Below are 16,588 nucleotides of genomic sequence, written 5' to 3'. Positions count from 1 at the left end.
TCATTATCCCCAAATCCATGGCAATTTCCCTCATGAGAACGGATATTATTGATTGTTATTGTATGGATCATCAGCTTTCTCTATGGAGTGTTACACACCGGAGGTAGCTTTGTACCTACATTTTGCTCCAATGTGGTCAATCAATTTTTCTGTGAAATCCCACATTTACTTAAGATGGCCTGCTCTGATTTGTACCTCATTGAAATTGGTGTTGTTCAGCACCATTCACATGAGTTTGCAAGAATTGCTTATAACAGTAGTGAAAATATTCAGAGTCCTCCTTCCACTTCTTTCCCCCCTCCTCCTCCTCTTATTTTCTTTTCCTAAAATAACTTAGATTTCTTAACATGCCCTTCTGCTTCTATCTATGGGCAATAAGGATATGAAGGAGCACAGCATAGTTAATCCTCTGTCAGAATTTATTCTCTGGGGTCTGGGAGCTATAGCTTCTATATATATTTTCTATTCCTTGTATTTTATCTGGCAGCAGTTGTGGGAAATCTTCTCAACATCTAGGCAGCAGCCTTTGATCACCACCTCCACACCCCCATGAATTTAGCCATGCAGGACCTGGGCCAAGTTTCAGCCGGTATCCCCAAATCTATGGCCAATTCCCTAATAAACACCAGGCACATTTATTTATTCCTTTTACTATGGGTGTGTTTCTCAAGTGCTATTCTGTCTCAACTTTTCAATACCTGATTTCATTCTTCTCACAGCCTTGACATGCAATTGGTATGTTGCCATTTAAAAACCATTACCATATGAGATGCTGATGAATAAGCAAACGGGCACTCACAACTGATGTCAGCACATCGTGTGGTGTGCATGGCTGACATCAGCTTGGCAGCAGGATCCCCTCCTCACTTACTCCCAGAACCAGGAGAGGAGGAGCAAAGGCAGGCTACATGCAGGTGCAGTCTCTGATTGTTTGCGTGACGAGGCTGACCGAATTCCCTCAAATAACTCACAACAGACACATATTTTAGGTTTGGGTTTTTGGCATTGTTTTGGCCACAACTTTATTTAAATACAATTTAAATTGAGTGTTGGCTTAGGCTTTTGGTTAAACCATCTGCCCCCATCTTTGGGACAGGACCAATTTCCATCTGCCCCGCTTGGGACAGGACCACCAATTCCATCTGTCCACTAGGGACAGGACCAGCTCCAACTTTCCCATGGGATCGGGGAAGTAAAGTAAACACCCCATGGGAAAGGAGGTAGCTGTGCCCAGGCATTCTCCCCTCTCGCTAGGAATGTTCCCCAAGGCTTAAACTCTGCAATGGCCCCTCAGCCCCGCCTATGGTGGGAATGTAAGGACTAGAGCCGAGAACCCCAGGATTCCTTTAACGGAATACTTCTATGTGGAGCAACGTTAGGAAGAGGGTAGGCATATAGATGCCACACCCCTCCTCCAACCAAATTAATTAACCAAAAGCCTAACCGCCAACCTAACAAGTCGTGACAGTTTGCTAAGCAGTAGGCAAAAACCAAGTGGCAAAAGCCAAACAGCCAAATGGCAAAATTCCTACTGGGCCCTTGAATACAGGCGACCCCGTGAGAGGCAAAGCAACGTCAGGCTAACACCTTCTTAAACACGCGGCGGGTGGGAGGGAGATTCAAAAACGCCAGTGAGAGTGACCAAAAATGAAAGGGACTTAGAATATATAGGAGCCGTCCTGTCAATCAACTGGACAATAGTCATTGTCACGCCCCACCAGCCTGCCTCAGCCAGCCCACCCCCAAACCAAGAGGACTTCTCCCAGCTCTTCCGCAACCCACATTATCTTTTATAAGATAATGCACTTTTTAAGGAGCCCTAGCGAGAAGGAGACACAGGGAGCTGTGGGGAGGCAGGAACTTTCAGTGTGGGCAACTGATTTCATGGAGTCAGAACTGCTGATTTCATGGAGTCAGTCATGAACTGTTGTGGTCATTAGGCATGAAACTCAGGTCTGTCTCACTAATAAAGAGTTAACTCTAGCTTGAACTGTGTGATTTATTCACCACCTTGCCCTGTGACACAAGGCTTTATGTGGTGCTGCTCATCATTAACACTGGCAATTAGAGCTCTCCATGCCAGAAGAATTGCATGCAAATGAGTACATTTGCTAAAACTGTAGTGGAATGATTAGTTCCCCTCTTAGTCTCGTTATTCACCTGATACTCTAAACAAACAGGCTTTCCTAATCAAATTAGCAAAACTGACCAAAATATATCATTGTTTCTGTACAACCCTAATGCTGAGATGTGTTGAATTCCCATGAGAACAAATCTCTAGGAAGACAGAAGATATATTAATCCATTTCTTCCCCATGTTGATAAATGTTTATTGTCCTAATCGATACCAATGCAAGTGGAATCTTATAAAATTGCATGTTTGCCTGGAGTGGCATCTAATCATTTAATGGCACTGGAGAAGTAAAAGAAAATGAAGAAAAATAGTAAGATACTTTCTTTGGATTTTCTGAATGAAAGAAATGAACCGGTCACCCTCCCTTCGCCATCTCTATCTGTCATATTGTCTCCTGCACCAATAGTCACTCTCTCCTGGAACTCTCCACCTCTGTTCATGAATCTGGCATAATACAAGGTACATCAACATGTATAGAATCTATTTTCCGGATATTTTCAGATGTTTTCATAACTAGGAAGTGAATTGCAACATAAATTGAATGAATCTCCTGTAGATTTCTAACTCAGAGGTATACAGTTGGCGATAGGACTAGTCACTGAAATAGAATGTAAATTCAAATTTACATTGAATATCCATATTTCTCATCTGGGAAAATATCTGAGGAGTTTTAAAAAAAACAGGAGTTTTTATTTTTTATTTCTTAAAACCCTGGTGATGTTGAACCCTGTCAAATATTAAGGGGAAAGGTTTTGTATATCCTGGCCAAATATTAACTGAAATAATACTGTGACTGCCTGGATAATTTTGTGGCAATTGTGGTGCAGCTTCACATTATACTCTGCGAAGCCTACGTTGCTGTTTGTCTTTAGTACTTATTTTCGTTTCCACCTAGCTGATGATTATATGATGTGTATTTTACTATGATATCTTCTCCCTCTTACTTTTGAATTGTAACTGTCACATGTTATTATTATTTTCTTTGGGCTGTTACAAGTTCAGACTTCCCTCTGTCCATATTACCCTTCATATTTCTATCACTGTTCATCTGCAGCAATTGGTTGGACACCAATTTCTTTCCCATTCTTTCAAAACCTTCCATCCAGTGGAAAGGAGGCAACCATTGTCACATACTGAGTCACACCATTGGTACCTCTACCTCAGCATTGCCAGTGGGGAAGGTCTGCAGCTCAGTGGTGGAGGACCCTTGTTGTATTCTGAAGATCCCAGGCATCTTCAGATAGGGTGGGTGGGTGGGGGATAATGTCTGATAACCAGCAAGCCATTGCCATTCATTGCAGTCAAAACTGAGCTAGATGAACCACTGGTTTTGACCCAGTATAAACTGGCCACCTATGTTTTTATGTGTATCAGCCTCCCTCAACCTGCTGCCCTCCTTAGGTTTTGAACTACAATTCATTTGACCCAGGCAGCCATGTCAGTGCTTAGGAAGTTCTAGTCCAAAACATCTGGAGGGCACTAGGATGGGGAAAGGTGGGCTACCCTGATGGGCAGCAGCTCCACAGAATGTGAGGCAGTGGTCTTTCTTGGAGATCCCAGACGCTGATCTGAGGAAACATGTGCTCTTTCCCTAAGCTGGGAGCTTTCCCATTAAATCAGAAGCTTACTGCAGTTTTACCAAGCATCTGTCCCTGTTGAGAAATCAAGAGAAACAAAGAAATAGTAAAGGCCCTCCTTAGTAATTAGCAGGATGTTAAAGATGATGATTATTAACTGTGATGTGTTAGCTCATGTCAGATTCACGCTGTCATCATGGTTTCTAATAAATAATGAAATGGCCTTTTACCTTCTACAATTGAGCTATGGCATTATATTGGGGGGGGGGGCAGAATATCTGGCTAGTACTGACTGGTCTTGGACAACATTATTGTGCATGTGAATCTGATCCACATTCAAAAGATTCAGTCAGCAGAAAGTGGGATATTTGGCATCTAACTCCTTTAAATAGTCAGACTCTTAAGGGAAATAGTGGATCAGCGGTATGAACAAACAATAATGACCTTACAAACATAATTGCGTTGCTAATAATAATAATAATAGCACTAGTATTCACAGTCACCATCATCATCATTTTTGAGATCATTGCCCCCCCACTTAAATGAAAAGGGTAACCGTCTCGACAGCATTATTTCTGCTTCCTTCCACAGCAACATGAATGTGAAGAAGCAGAGCATGGATAATCAATCATCTTTCTCAGAATTCCTCCTCCAGGAATTCTCAGACATTCGGGAACTACAAATTCTACATTCCATTATATTCCTGGCATTGTATTTGGCAACTGTCACAGGGAATCTTCTCATCATCTCTGCAGTAGCCTTTGACCACCACCTGCACACCCCTATGTACTTCTTCCTGATGAACTTGGCCATGCAGGACCTGGGACAAGTTTCAGTCATTAATCCCAAATCCATGCTCAATTCCCTCATGAACACCAGGTACATTTCCTACTCTGGGTGTGTGGCACAAGTACTCTTCTTTGTCTTCTTTGTGGGATCTGACTTCTTTCTTCTCACAGTCATGGCATATGACCGGTATGTTGCCATTTGCAAACCATTACAGTATGGGATGCTGATGAATAGGCAGGCCTATATCCAAATGATTATTGGTGTATGGATCAGCAGCTTTTTCTATGGAGTGTTACACACCGGAGGTACCTTTGCATCCCCCTTTTGTTCCAATGTAGTCAATCAATTTTTTTGTGAAACCCCACAGTTACTTAAGCTGGCCTGCACTGATTTGTATCTAATTGAAGTAGGAGTTCTTGTGTTAAGTGCTGTCATTGGGATTGGCTGTTTTATCTTCATCATCATAACTTATGTGTCCATTTTCACTGCCGTGCTGAAAATCCCCTCTACTGAAGGAAGGCAAAAGGCTTTCTCAACTTGCCTTCCCCATCTCATTGTTTATGCCCTATTTGTATTTACTGGTTACTTTGCATACTTCAAGCCTCCCTCTAATACCTCACCAAATCTAGATTTGGCATTTACAGTGATGTATTCCATGGTTCCACCCTTGATGAATCCAGTAATCTATAGCATGAGAAATAGGGAGATTAAAAATGCTCTGTCAAAGCTATTGGGTTTGAGTCACTCCTCTAGGAAAAACCTTTCCAGTCCTCTTTTGTAAAGGAAAATTCTGTTTACAGTATACAGCCCCCACACTGAGGTCCAGCGCTGAGGGCCTTCTGGTGAGTCCCTCACTGCGATAAGTGAAGTTACAGGGAACCAGGCAGAGTCTTGGTAGTAGTCACCGCCCTGTGGAACGCCCTCCCAGCTGTCAAGGAAATAACTATCTGACTTTTAGAAGACATCTGAATGCAGTCCTGTTTATGGATGTTTTTAATGTTTGATGTTTTATCGTGTTTTTAATATTTTGTTGGGAGTCTCCCAGAGTAGCTGGGGAAACCCAGCCAGATGGGTGAGGTATATATAAAAATTATCATCATCATCATCATCATCACACTAATGATAGAAAATTGGAAATCCTATAGGGAAACTTTGATGAAACTAAATTGATTTAGCTTAGTTTTTTCAATTGATCTAGAATAGTTATATTGCTTATATTGCAAATTTTGAGAATCCGTTTGGTGTAGTGCTTAAAATATCCATCTTTACCCTGTGGTCCTCCACATGCTCTGGTCTCTGGATCCCATCATAAGTGAATTTGGGCTATGATGGCCAGGCCTTCTGCCAATGAAACAATCTGTGCCCTTTTAAAGTGGGTCTGGTGGTTTGTTTTTGTTTGTTACTCTATTATGTATTTTTGTGTTTTTATATTGTAAACAGCCCTGTGATCCATTGATGAAAGGTGGTATAGAAATTATTTTGTTCTTTTTGTTTTGCTTAATCTGAATTTTACTGTATTTTTCTTATGGTCTTTTGATTGCAATAAGTTGAATGAAATAACTTTCCATGGAAAAGTAAAGCAGTATAAAATATTTGAAGCCACACTTATACCACTGCACCTGACAGTGGTTGCATACCCTCCAAAAGTCCTCAGATGAAAATGCCACTATTTTCATCAGAGGAAAGTTGGAGGTTGTGTTTTTTTCCTGACTTTACCTGGCTCATGTTAATAGTTCAGAGTGTTTGTCCTGCATGCACCTATGATACAAGAATCAGCACTTGGTGAACTATGTATAGCTCTTGATATAACATCTTTCTTGTCCATTGCAATGGAAGGCAACAGTCTTCCTTTTTTTGTAGTACAGTGGTACCTCGGGTTACAAACGCTTTGGGTTACAGTTTCTGCTAACCCGGAAGTAGTAAGTACCTCAGGTTAAGAACTTAACTTCAGGATGAGAACAGAAATTGTGTGCCAGTGGCGCGGCAGCAGTGAGAAGCCCCATTAGCTAAAGTGGTACCTCATGTTAAGAACAGATTCACGTTAAGAATGGACCTCCAGAACGAATTAAGTTCTTAACTACGGGTACCACTGTAGTATTCTGTTCGTTTTTCCGTATTAAAAGTTACATTTGTTACTCAACAATTATATTCTAATTCAACAGAACTAATGACTTCCCACTCACCCAACGTCAATGTTTATAACTCAGATTGCATACAATTGCATTTTAAGGTTCTGTCTTATCTAATTTCATCTTCCCTAACATGTTATATATATATATATTCTGCTCTTTTCTTACACTTCAAACCCTGCTGTGGTCTTCACATATGAGAAATAACTTTTTATATAGACCAGAAAAGGTTTCCAGTTGTCTTGCCATATGCAAGGTGGTTCTTTTATTTTGATATTCAGAGGCAATAAAAAAACACAGGTGAATGAGAAGATTAAATATTTTATTCTAAACAGCAAGCAATATATAGCTTATGAAGCAACCACTTCAATCTGCCACTTGGAAGCCCTCAAGAAGCGGCAAAGCGACTCCCCGGGTAGCCTTAGTTGGCACAGCCCTGCGGCTGACATTCTGTGCACAAGCTTCTCATTAACTCTGCCCAAGACCACCTGATTTATAGATAGCCTGTGTAGCTTGCCCAACTGGCTACATGCAGATAATTTATTAGCCACCCTCTTCCCAATGACTCACTTTCTCCAAACAATGTTCAACATCAAAGAAGGTCAGAAGGTATCCAGCACTATCACTTCCTTCCAACAGATTAGGACATTAAAGGCTGTTCTCAGCCATAAAAGAGCTTAACATGAGATAGGGAAGGAAGGAAGGAACAGAGACAGGAACGATAACCATATTAGATCACTAACTCCTTGAAATACAGTTATCTTGCAGATAGATTGCCCATACACCAGTCTTCTTTAAAAGATTCTAAATCTGTATCTTTTATCAGTGCCATCAATTCTGCCACCTTTGCATATTCCAAGATTTTCGTTAACCATTCTTCCTTTGAGGGAGTTCTTTCCTCAATACGATAATATTTATTGTCATTGTCCCATGCTGAACAACAAAATTGAAAATCTACATCAAACTTACAACAACCACCACCAGACTACAATCAAAAAATGCATATTGACTCACTACCCATCCCGACTATACATAATTAACCCCTAAAAGATCTCTAATGCTTCCTAAAACTCTGATACCCCACAACTGAATACAGACCCTCACTCACAGACTGCCTTTCGCTGCGTTCAAAACTAAAATTGCTCTTGGATAGAAGCTGTTTCTCAGACAGCTAGTCCTGGTCTTTATGACCCTATACCCCCCTCCAGAAGGCAGAAGCTGAAAGAGATCATTTCCAGGGTGTTCATTCCATTTCTGAGCATAGAGAATTTTTGCGTACACACGCTGTGAGGGACAAGGGATATCGGGAGGTCCCTCCCATCTTGAGCTCCAGCCCATCTACGAGCGCTGGGGAAAGCAGGGAGAGTTCCGACTCAAGTGGAGAAGCAGGAAGTGGTGTCCGAGGCTCAGGCAAGGTAGCAGAGCCATTGCCCAAGGTGGGACAGGAAGGGGGGAGCAAGGGGGGAAGGCCAATCCCACCGACTCCGGAATTGCGCAAGAAACGTCGGGGGAAGAGGCGGGGTCTCCCCAAGCTTTTATGCTGGAGAAGAACGCGCTAATCTCCATTCGGAGGTTCTGAAGAAAACGGATAAGATGTATCTTTGTAAATAGCACTGCCTTTAGCACTGTGAATACACAGCACCAATAAAAAGATAAAATGCAGAGCTGTGTGGAGTCGTTACTCTGAAGTAGCCCACCCAGGCCACTGTGACACACGTGCTAAGTCCTGTCTGTGGTGCCTACCCCATTCCTCAATAAAGAGTCAAGAGTCAAGAGTATGGATTAAAATTGGACACAACTTTATTGAATTCAGGAAGTGGGAAACTTGGCCCAGGCCTTGGCAGGTAACCCTCTCAGCCCCTCTGACTGAGGATATGCAGGTTGATGAGGCCAGTGAGAGGGGACTGTAAAGTGCAAACTTACACAGCATGCCCTTCCACTAAGCCCATCCAGGAGTTTGACCTACGAGCCGCCGCTCCAGGGCCAGGGACTCCCGATTTTGCCCCTTTAAATGGGCCCCTGCAACGCCGCCGCATGGGAAGGGAGCCTGATTGTATCCCTCCCAACTGAAGATAGACCAAAGGAAACCTTGCCAAGGTCTAAAACCGCCACCCGAGGCCCTTAAGGGCCTCACCGCCAAGCCCCACGACCAAGTGACCATGATCCGTACTCTGACATCAGAACCTAATGTCTAGCCGGTCCATGAGGGCCTGCCACACATCATTTAGCCAGAGGTCATTCCCAAGTGGTGTCAGATGCACCCCATCAGCTCTGAACATGCCCGCCGCATCCGCCCTAATGGTGGGGTGTGGGATAAAGAATCCCCCAATTTTCCTCATGGTGTTGCGCATAGCCCTGTTGATTTTTTGCACCGCGTAGTTAATGCGAAAAGGATTGGAAACCCCCCTTCAACACAGGCGGGGGATTAGATTGGACCAGCCTATTGCCATTGTTGGGTACAAGGTGTGCAGCTTCTCTATATCTGCCCTAGCCGCAAGGGTAAGGGCAATGCCTTTTTGCTCAACCAAATCATTTCCCCCCAGGTGTACCACCAGTACTCCCGGGGGGCCAGGCATCGCTGCGGCCTTACTAAAGGCCTGACCACCGCATGCTCTGGTGACCCATCCAATAAATGCGTACCTTGGGGTGAATGTTGAGGTGAAGACCCCCTTTTGTGGCTGGGCATGTTCCGCCGCCCAATGTACGAAGCTGTGCCCTACTACCCAGATCTTCGTGAAGGGCAAACCTGCAAAAAAGTTAAATTGTAAGCGTTAAGGAAGAGGAGCCAGGGCGAATGTAGCTCTTGTACGCAGCAGAGCGCCAACGCCCTAATGTCTTGATGCAGGCTGGGTCCCAACCCTGGACTGCTGCTGAAGTGGTGGCCCCGATCCGGAAGGAATGTCCAGAGTATCCTTGGGGATCTGCTCCACAGGCTGCTAGGACTTTGCACAAGACTGCTATAAATTGAAACTGGGATAAAGGCTGCATGTTAGCATGAATGAAGAAAGGCCCCCTGCATTTTGGCCGGACCCTGGAAATACTGCGAGAGTCCCTATAGGGGCAGGCACCCTCTTGTCCCGTTGGAGCAAGCATCAACGTGACACCTTTTCGCAGCTGATCTGCTTCGGAGGACCGAATTTTGACATTGACAGTGTCCCTGGAGAACTTGACATCTGAATCACTCAACCCTGCTTGACGTGCCCCAATTGCCAGACACTCTCCAATACACATAGCCCCAAAGAAGGCCATGGAGAATGCTGCTCGAAAGAGATGTGTCTTAAAATTTGACCAGCAAATCTCTGGTAATTTTTTCCAAATTAAATTCAGGATGTCGATGGTAATGGGCTTTCTGCCATCCTGGCGTGGAGGGATGATGCAACGCCAGCCCGACAGCAACTTCTTGACGTGAAATGTGTCGCATGGATCCAGCCAATGAAGGAATTTGAAAAAGAAGGATATAGCTGCCCTGTAAAGCATTAGAGTTTTTATGGCCAGGCCCCTGTGCTTCAGGAGAACTAGGAATTGAAGTACTTCCCCCTTGGTTGCGTGCCGTGTTTTGGAGCCCCAAAAACGCCCAAAGGCGTCCCAGGCCCTGGAATAGGAACGTCTAGTAGAGGGGGCTAAGGCTGACAATACTCCCTGGTTCACTTTGTGCTTCCAATCTCCCACAGCTCGTCTGGAAAGGCGTCCGGGGTCTGGGCTGCATCTGGTGCCAGCTCGCGGAAACGCTCCATCTGGAAACGAGATAATGCATCAGCAATGTTGTTATTGAGACCAGGTATGAAGCAGGCCGTGAAGGAAATATTGTGCCTCAGGCACTCAAGCACAAATAGGTGCAGCACCCTGATAGCCCGGGCAGACTTAGGGGACTGCTGGGATAGGATTCTTACCACCGCATGATTGTCAGACCAGAAACATACCCTAGAATTTGCAAAAAGGGTTCCCCAGAGGCGTATGGCAACTAGAACAGGGAAGAACTCAAGAAATGTTAGATCGCAAGTGATGCCTGCTGTATGCCAGGCGGGCGGCCACGGGTGCGCACACCAGCGGCCCCTGAAGAACACACCGAAGCCATGGCGGCCGGAGGCATCCGAATGGACCTGGAGTTCCACCCCTGGGTTGACGACTTCTTGCCAGAATGAGACCCCATTAGAATCCTGCAGGAATGTGAGCCCAATCTTAATATCCTCCTTTATCTGCTTTGTCACCCTTATGTGATGGTGGGGGGCTACCCCCCCCCCCCGGCTGTCAGACATGCCAGGCGAGCACAAAAGGCCTGGCCTGGCGCAACCACCCTACACGCGAAATTGAGATGGCCCATTAGCGACTGGACCTGGCGAAGGGTCATCTTCCTGACCCGCAACATTGATTCCAATAGCACTTTCAAGGAATCAAGTTTGGCCTGGGGGAGACATGATGACTGCTGCTGTGTGTCAAGTTCAATACCCAAGTAGGTGAGAACCGTAGAAGGACCCTCCGTCTTATTGGTGGCCAATGGTATACCAAAGTCTGCCGCCAGGCGCATGAAACTGGCTAAAGCTAGAGCGCAGGAGGGAGTATCAGGGGCCCCCATTATCAAAAGGTCATCTAAGTAATGAGTCACGTAAGGGGAAACCAGATGTTGTTTTCATGGCCCACTCAATGAATGTGCTGAAAGCCTCGAAGGCCGCACAGGCCACTGAACAACCCATAGCCATTGCCTTATCAAAGTACCAACTGTTATTGAATTTAAATCCCAAGAGCCAAAAATCCTCAGGGTGGACTAAAAATAAAAGAATTGCCCAAGAAAGATATTACCTTTTTTCTGTATGCCACAACAGCAGCTAGAATTGTGTTAGCAGGGAATTGGAAATCAGAAGGTATTCCTACGATTGACAATTGGCAGATGAAGCTGATAGAATTCATGGAACTGTCTGAACTGACTGGGAGAATCCGGGATTGGAGTGAGGAGTCGGTGGAAGAAGATTGGAAGAAGTTTAAAATTTATTTGGAGAAGAACTATAAAATTAAAAATAATTATTAAAGGGCGTGGAAGTAAAAGGAGGCGGTAGAAGCAATTTAGATTTGAGGAGAAGGATTTAAGATAATATGAAAAATAGTTTTTATGTTTTCTAGTTTTCCAGATTTAGAAGTCATGATGAAGTAAAGGAATTTAGAGATGTAAAGGGAAATAGAATAATGATTTATAATGTGTATTTTAAGAAAGAATGGTATAAAGATTTAGAAGTGCTAAATAAGTAATAAAAATAGAAACATGGAAGGGAGGGATGGAGGAAGTCGAAGGAATTTCAGAATTGGCAAGTGGGCAATTTAATTGTTATGTAAATGAGGCTTTATTGTTAAGTACGCTCAAACGAGCCAATATATTTGATTCATTTGTTATTTGTTTTTTTTTAAACTCTTTTACTGTTTTTCTTTTATTTTGTCTTTTTCTATGTTGTTAAAAGTTAAAATCAATAAAAATATTATTTTTAAAAAAGAAAAAAAATCCGTCTGGGTACAGTGCAAAAGCATCAGGAACATTCAGGCATACAGTTACTACTTATCCCACAGGTGCTGGGTTTCAGAGGCACTCTTTACTTATCCCACAGGTGCTGGGTTTAAGAGGCACTCTTTACCAATGAGTGCTGTTGCTCATTAGCAAAATGAATGTGAAGAAGCAGAGCATGCATAACAAATCATCTATCTCAGAATTTCTCCTCCTAGAATTCTCAGAATCCTCCTTCCACCTGCCCCTTCCGAGCCCTCTAAATGCGGACAACATTCTTAGGTGTGTGAAATGTGATTCAAGTTTACACACTCAGGGACTCAGCCACTGGAAGGTGGGATATTTGGCAGCTGATTATGAAACCTTCAGACTGTTAAATGCCATTGTGCCTTAGTCACATCAAACTACTACAATGAGTTTGTAAGCACCATTTCTAATAATACATTACACATATTCACAGTCATCAACATGAGCTTTTCTTCCTCAGAACATTGCCTTATTCTAAAAGAATTTAGATATAACAAAAACAACAACAACAACAACAACACTATCATTTTAAACACCTGCTCTTCTGTTACCTTCCAGAGGCAGCATGGATGTCAAGGAGGAAAGAATAATTAATCAATCTGCTTCATCAGAGTTTTATCTGCTGGAATTCTCACAGATTCAGGAACTGCAGATTCTACACTTCTTTGGATTCCTTGCTTTTTATCTTGCTACAATTACAGGAAATCTATGCAGTAGCCTTTGACCACCACCTGCACACTCCTATGTACTTCTTTCTGATGAACTTGGCTATACAGGACATTGGATCAGTTTCAGTCATCATCCCCAAATCCATGGCAATTTCCCTCATGAGTAATGGACATATTTCTTACTCAGGGTGTGCTGCTCAAGTCCTCTTGTATGTCTTCTTTATAGCATCAGATTTCTCTCTTCTCACAGTCATGGCGCATGATAGGTACATTGCCATTTGCAAAGCATTACATTATGAGATGCTGGTGAACAAGCACGCCTGCATCCAAATGATTGTTATTGTATGGATCATCAGCTTTCTCTATGGAGTGTTACACACCAGAGGTAAATTTGCACCTAAATTTTGCTCCAATGTGGTCAATCAATTTGTACCTCATTGAAATTGGAGTTGTTCAGCACCATTCACACGAGTTTGCAAGAATTGCTTATCAGTAGTGAAAATATTCAGAGTCCTCCTTCCACTTCTTTCCTCCTCCTCCTCTTCCTCCTCCTCTTATTTTCTTTTCCTAAAATAACATAGATTTCTGAACATGCCCTACTGCTTGTATCCATGGGCAATAGGGATATGAAGGAGCACAGCATAGTTAATCCTCTCTGTCAGAATTTATTCTCATGGAATTTTCTGGGGTCTGGGAGTTAAAGCTTCTATATATTTTTCTATTCCTTGTGTTTTACCTTGCAGCAGTTGTGGGAAATCTTCTCAACATCTAGGCAGCAGCCTTTGATCACCACCTCCATGCAGTGGCTAAGTTTCACTGGGCCAAGTTTCAGCCAGTATCCCCAAATCTATGACCAATTCCCTAATAAACACCAGGCACATTTATTTATTCCTTTTACTCTGAGTGTGTTTCTCAAGTCCTCTTCTGTCTTACCTTTTCAATACCTGATTTCATTCTTCTCACAGCCTTGACATACGATTGGTATGTTGCCATTTACAAACCATTACCATATGAGATGCTGATGAATAAGCAAACGGGCACTCACAACTGATGTCAGCACATTGTGTGGCGTGCATGACTGACATCATCTTGACAGCAGGATCCCCTCCTCACTTACTCCCAGAACCAGGAGAGGAGGAGCAAAGGCAGGCTACATACAGGTGCAGTCTCTGATTGTTTTTAAGGAGCCCTGGTGAGAAGGAGACACAGGCAGCTGTGGGGAGGCGGGAACTTTCAGTGTGGGCAACTGATTTCATGGAGTCAGTACTGCTGATTTCATGGAGTCAGAACTACTGATGTCATGGAGTCAGAACTACTGATTTCATGGAGTCAGTCATGAACTGCTGTGGTCATTAGGCATGAAACTCAGATCTGTCTCACTAATAAAGAGTTACCTCCAGCTTGAACTGTATGATTTATTCACCACCTTGCCCTGTGACACAAGGCTTTAATGTGGTGTTGCTCATCATTAACACTGGCAATTAGAGCTTTCCATGCCAGAAGAATTGCATGCAAATGAGTACATTTGCTAAAACTGTAGTGGAATAATTAGTTCCACTATTAGTCTCGTTATTCACCTGATACTCTAAACAAACAGGCTTTCCTAATCAAATTAGCAAAACTGACCAAAATATATCATTGTTTCTGTACAACCCTAATGCTGAGATGTGTTGAATTCCCATGAGAACCAATCTCTAGGAAGACAGAAGATATAGTAATCAATTTCTTCCCCATGTTGATAAATGTTTATTTTCCTAAAATAGATACCAATGCAAGTGGAAACTTATAAAATTGCATGTTTGGCTGGAGTGGCATCTAATCATTCAATGGCACTGCAGAAGTAAAAGAATATGAAGAAAAATAGTAAGATACTTTCTTTGGATTTTCTGAATGAAAGAAATGAACCGGTCACACTCCCTTCGTCATCTCTAGCTGTTATATTGTCTCCTGCACCAATAGTCACTCTCTCCTGGAACTCTCTACCTCTGTTCATGAATCTGGCATAACACAAGGTACATCAACATGTATAGAATCTATTTTCTGGATATTTTCAGATGTTTTCATAACTAGGAAGTGAATTGCAACTTAAATTGAATGAATTTGCTATAGATTTCGAACTCAGAGGTCTATAGTTGGCGATTGGACTAGTCACTGAAATAGAATGTAAATTCACATTTACATTGAATATACATATTTCTCATCTGGGAAAATATCTGAGGAGTTTTAAAAAAACAGGAGTTTTTATTTTTTTATTTCTTAAAACCCTGGTGATGTTGAACCCTGTCAAATAGGGAAAGGTTTTGTATATCCTGGGCAAATGTTAAGTGAAAAAATACTGTGACTGGATAATTTTGAGGCAATTGTGGTTCAGCTTCAAATTATACTCTGCAAAGCCTAAATTGCTCTTTGTCTTTAGGACTTTATTTTCATTTCCACCTAGCTGATGATTATATGATGTTTATTTTACTATGATATCTTCTCCCTCTTACTTTTGAATTGTAACTGTCACATTTTATTTTTTCGTTGGGCTGGTTACAAGTTCAAACTTCCCTCTGTCCAAATTGCCCTTCATATTTCTACCACTGTTCATCTGCAGCCATTGGTTGGACACAAATTTCTTTCCCATTCTTTCAAAATCTTCCATCCAGTGGAAAGGAGGCAACCATTGTCACATGTTACGTCAGACCATTGATACTTCTACCTCAGCACTGCCTGTGGGGAAGGTCAGCAGCTTGGTGGTGGAGGACCCTTGTTGTATGCTGAAGATCCCAGGCATCTTCAGATAGAGTGGCTGGGTGGGGGGAATAATATCTGGTAACTGGCAAGCCATTGCCATTCATTGTAGTCGAAACTGAGGTAGATGGACCACTGGTTTTGACCCAGTATAAACTGGCTCCCTGTGTTTTCATTCGCATCAGCCTCCCTCAACCTGCTGCCCTCCTAAGGGTTTGAACTACGATTCCTTTGATCCAGGCAGCCATGACAGTGCTTAGGAAGTTCTACTCCAAAATATCTGGAGGGCACTAGGTTGGGGAAAGGTGGGCTACCCTCATTGGCAGCAGCTCCACAGGTTGTGTGGCGGTGATCTTTCTTAGTCCTCCTTGGAGATACCAGACCCTGATCTGAGGAAACATGTGCTCTTTCCCTAAGCTGGGAGCTTTAGCATTAATTCAGAAGCTTACTGTAGTTTTACCAAGCATCTTTCCCTGATGAGAAATCAAGAGAAACAGAGAAATATTAAAAGCCCTCTTTGGTAATTAGCACGATGTTAAAGATGGTGACTATTGACTGTGATTAGTTAGCTAATGTCAGATTCACACTGTCATCATGGTTTCTAATAAATAATGAAATGGCCTTTTGCCTTCTACAATTGAGCTATGGCATTATATTTGGGGGGGGGCAGAATATCTGGCTAGCATTGACTGGTCTTGGACAACATTATTGTGCATGTGAATCTGATCCACTTTCAAAAGATTCAATCAGCAGAAAGTGGGATATTTGGCATCTAACTCCTTTAAATAGTCAAACTCTTAAGGGAAATAGTGGATCAGCGATATGAACAAACAATAATGACCTTACAAACATAATTGCATTGCTAATAATAATAATAGCACTAGTATTCACAGTCATCATCATCATTTTGGGGCTCATTGCCCCCCCCCCCCCATAATTATAACTTCTTTAGGACGTTGCTGCCTGCTACAATAACTTAACATCAGCAGCAGCAACAAAAACTTAAACGAAAAGGGTAACTGTCTCGACAGCATTATTTCTGC

General features: G+C 42.8%; 1 protein-coding gene across 1 annotated transcript; it reads left to right on the top strand.

The window, feature by feature from the left end:
• Nucleotides 1-4,306: 4,306 nt before the first annotated feature.
• On the top strand, nt 4,307-5,281 carry LOC118078464 (olfactory receptor 14A16-like). Its single transcript, XM_035102342.3, has one exon. It carries the CDS (start codon nt 4,307-4,309, stop codon nt 5,279-5,281), a length of 975 nt encoding a protein of 324 aa, XP_034958233.3.
• Nucleotides 5,282-16,588: the final 11,307 nt, after the last annotated feature.

The sequence above is a fragment of the Zootoca vivipara genome, chromosome 12 (assembly GCF_965207765.1).
Source record: "Zootoca vivipara chromosome 12, rZooViv2.hap1.1, whole genome shotgun sequence".
NCBI lineage: Eukaryota > Metazoa > Chordata > Lepidosauria > Squamata > Lacertidae > Zootoca > Zootoca vivipara.
Note: the sequence above shows the minus strand (reverse complement) of the source record. Positions and strands in the feature narration are given on the sequence as shown.

Excerpts from the sequence above, each read along its gene's own strand:
- LOC118078464 (XM_035102342.3), top strand. The coding sequence starts at position 4,307 with ATGAATGTGAAGAAGCAGAGCATGGATAATCAATCATCTTTCTCAGAA.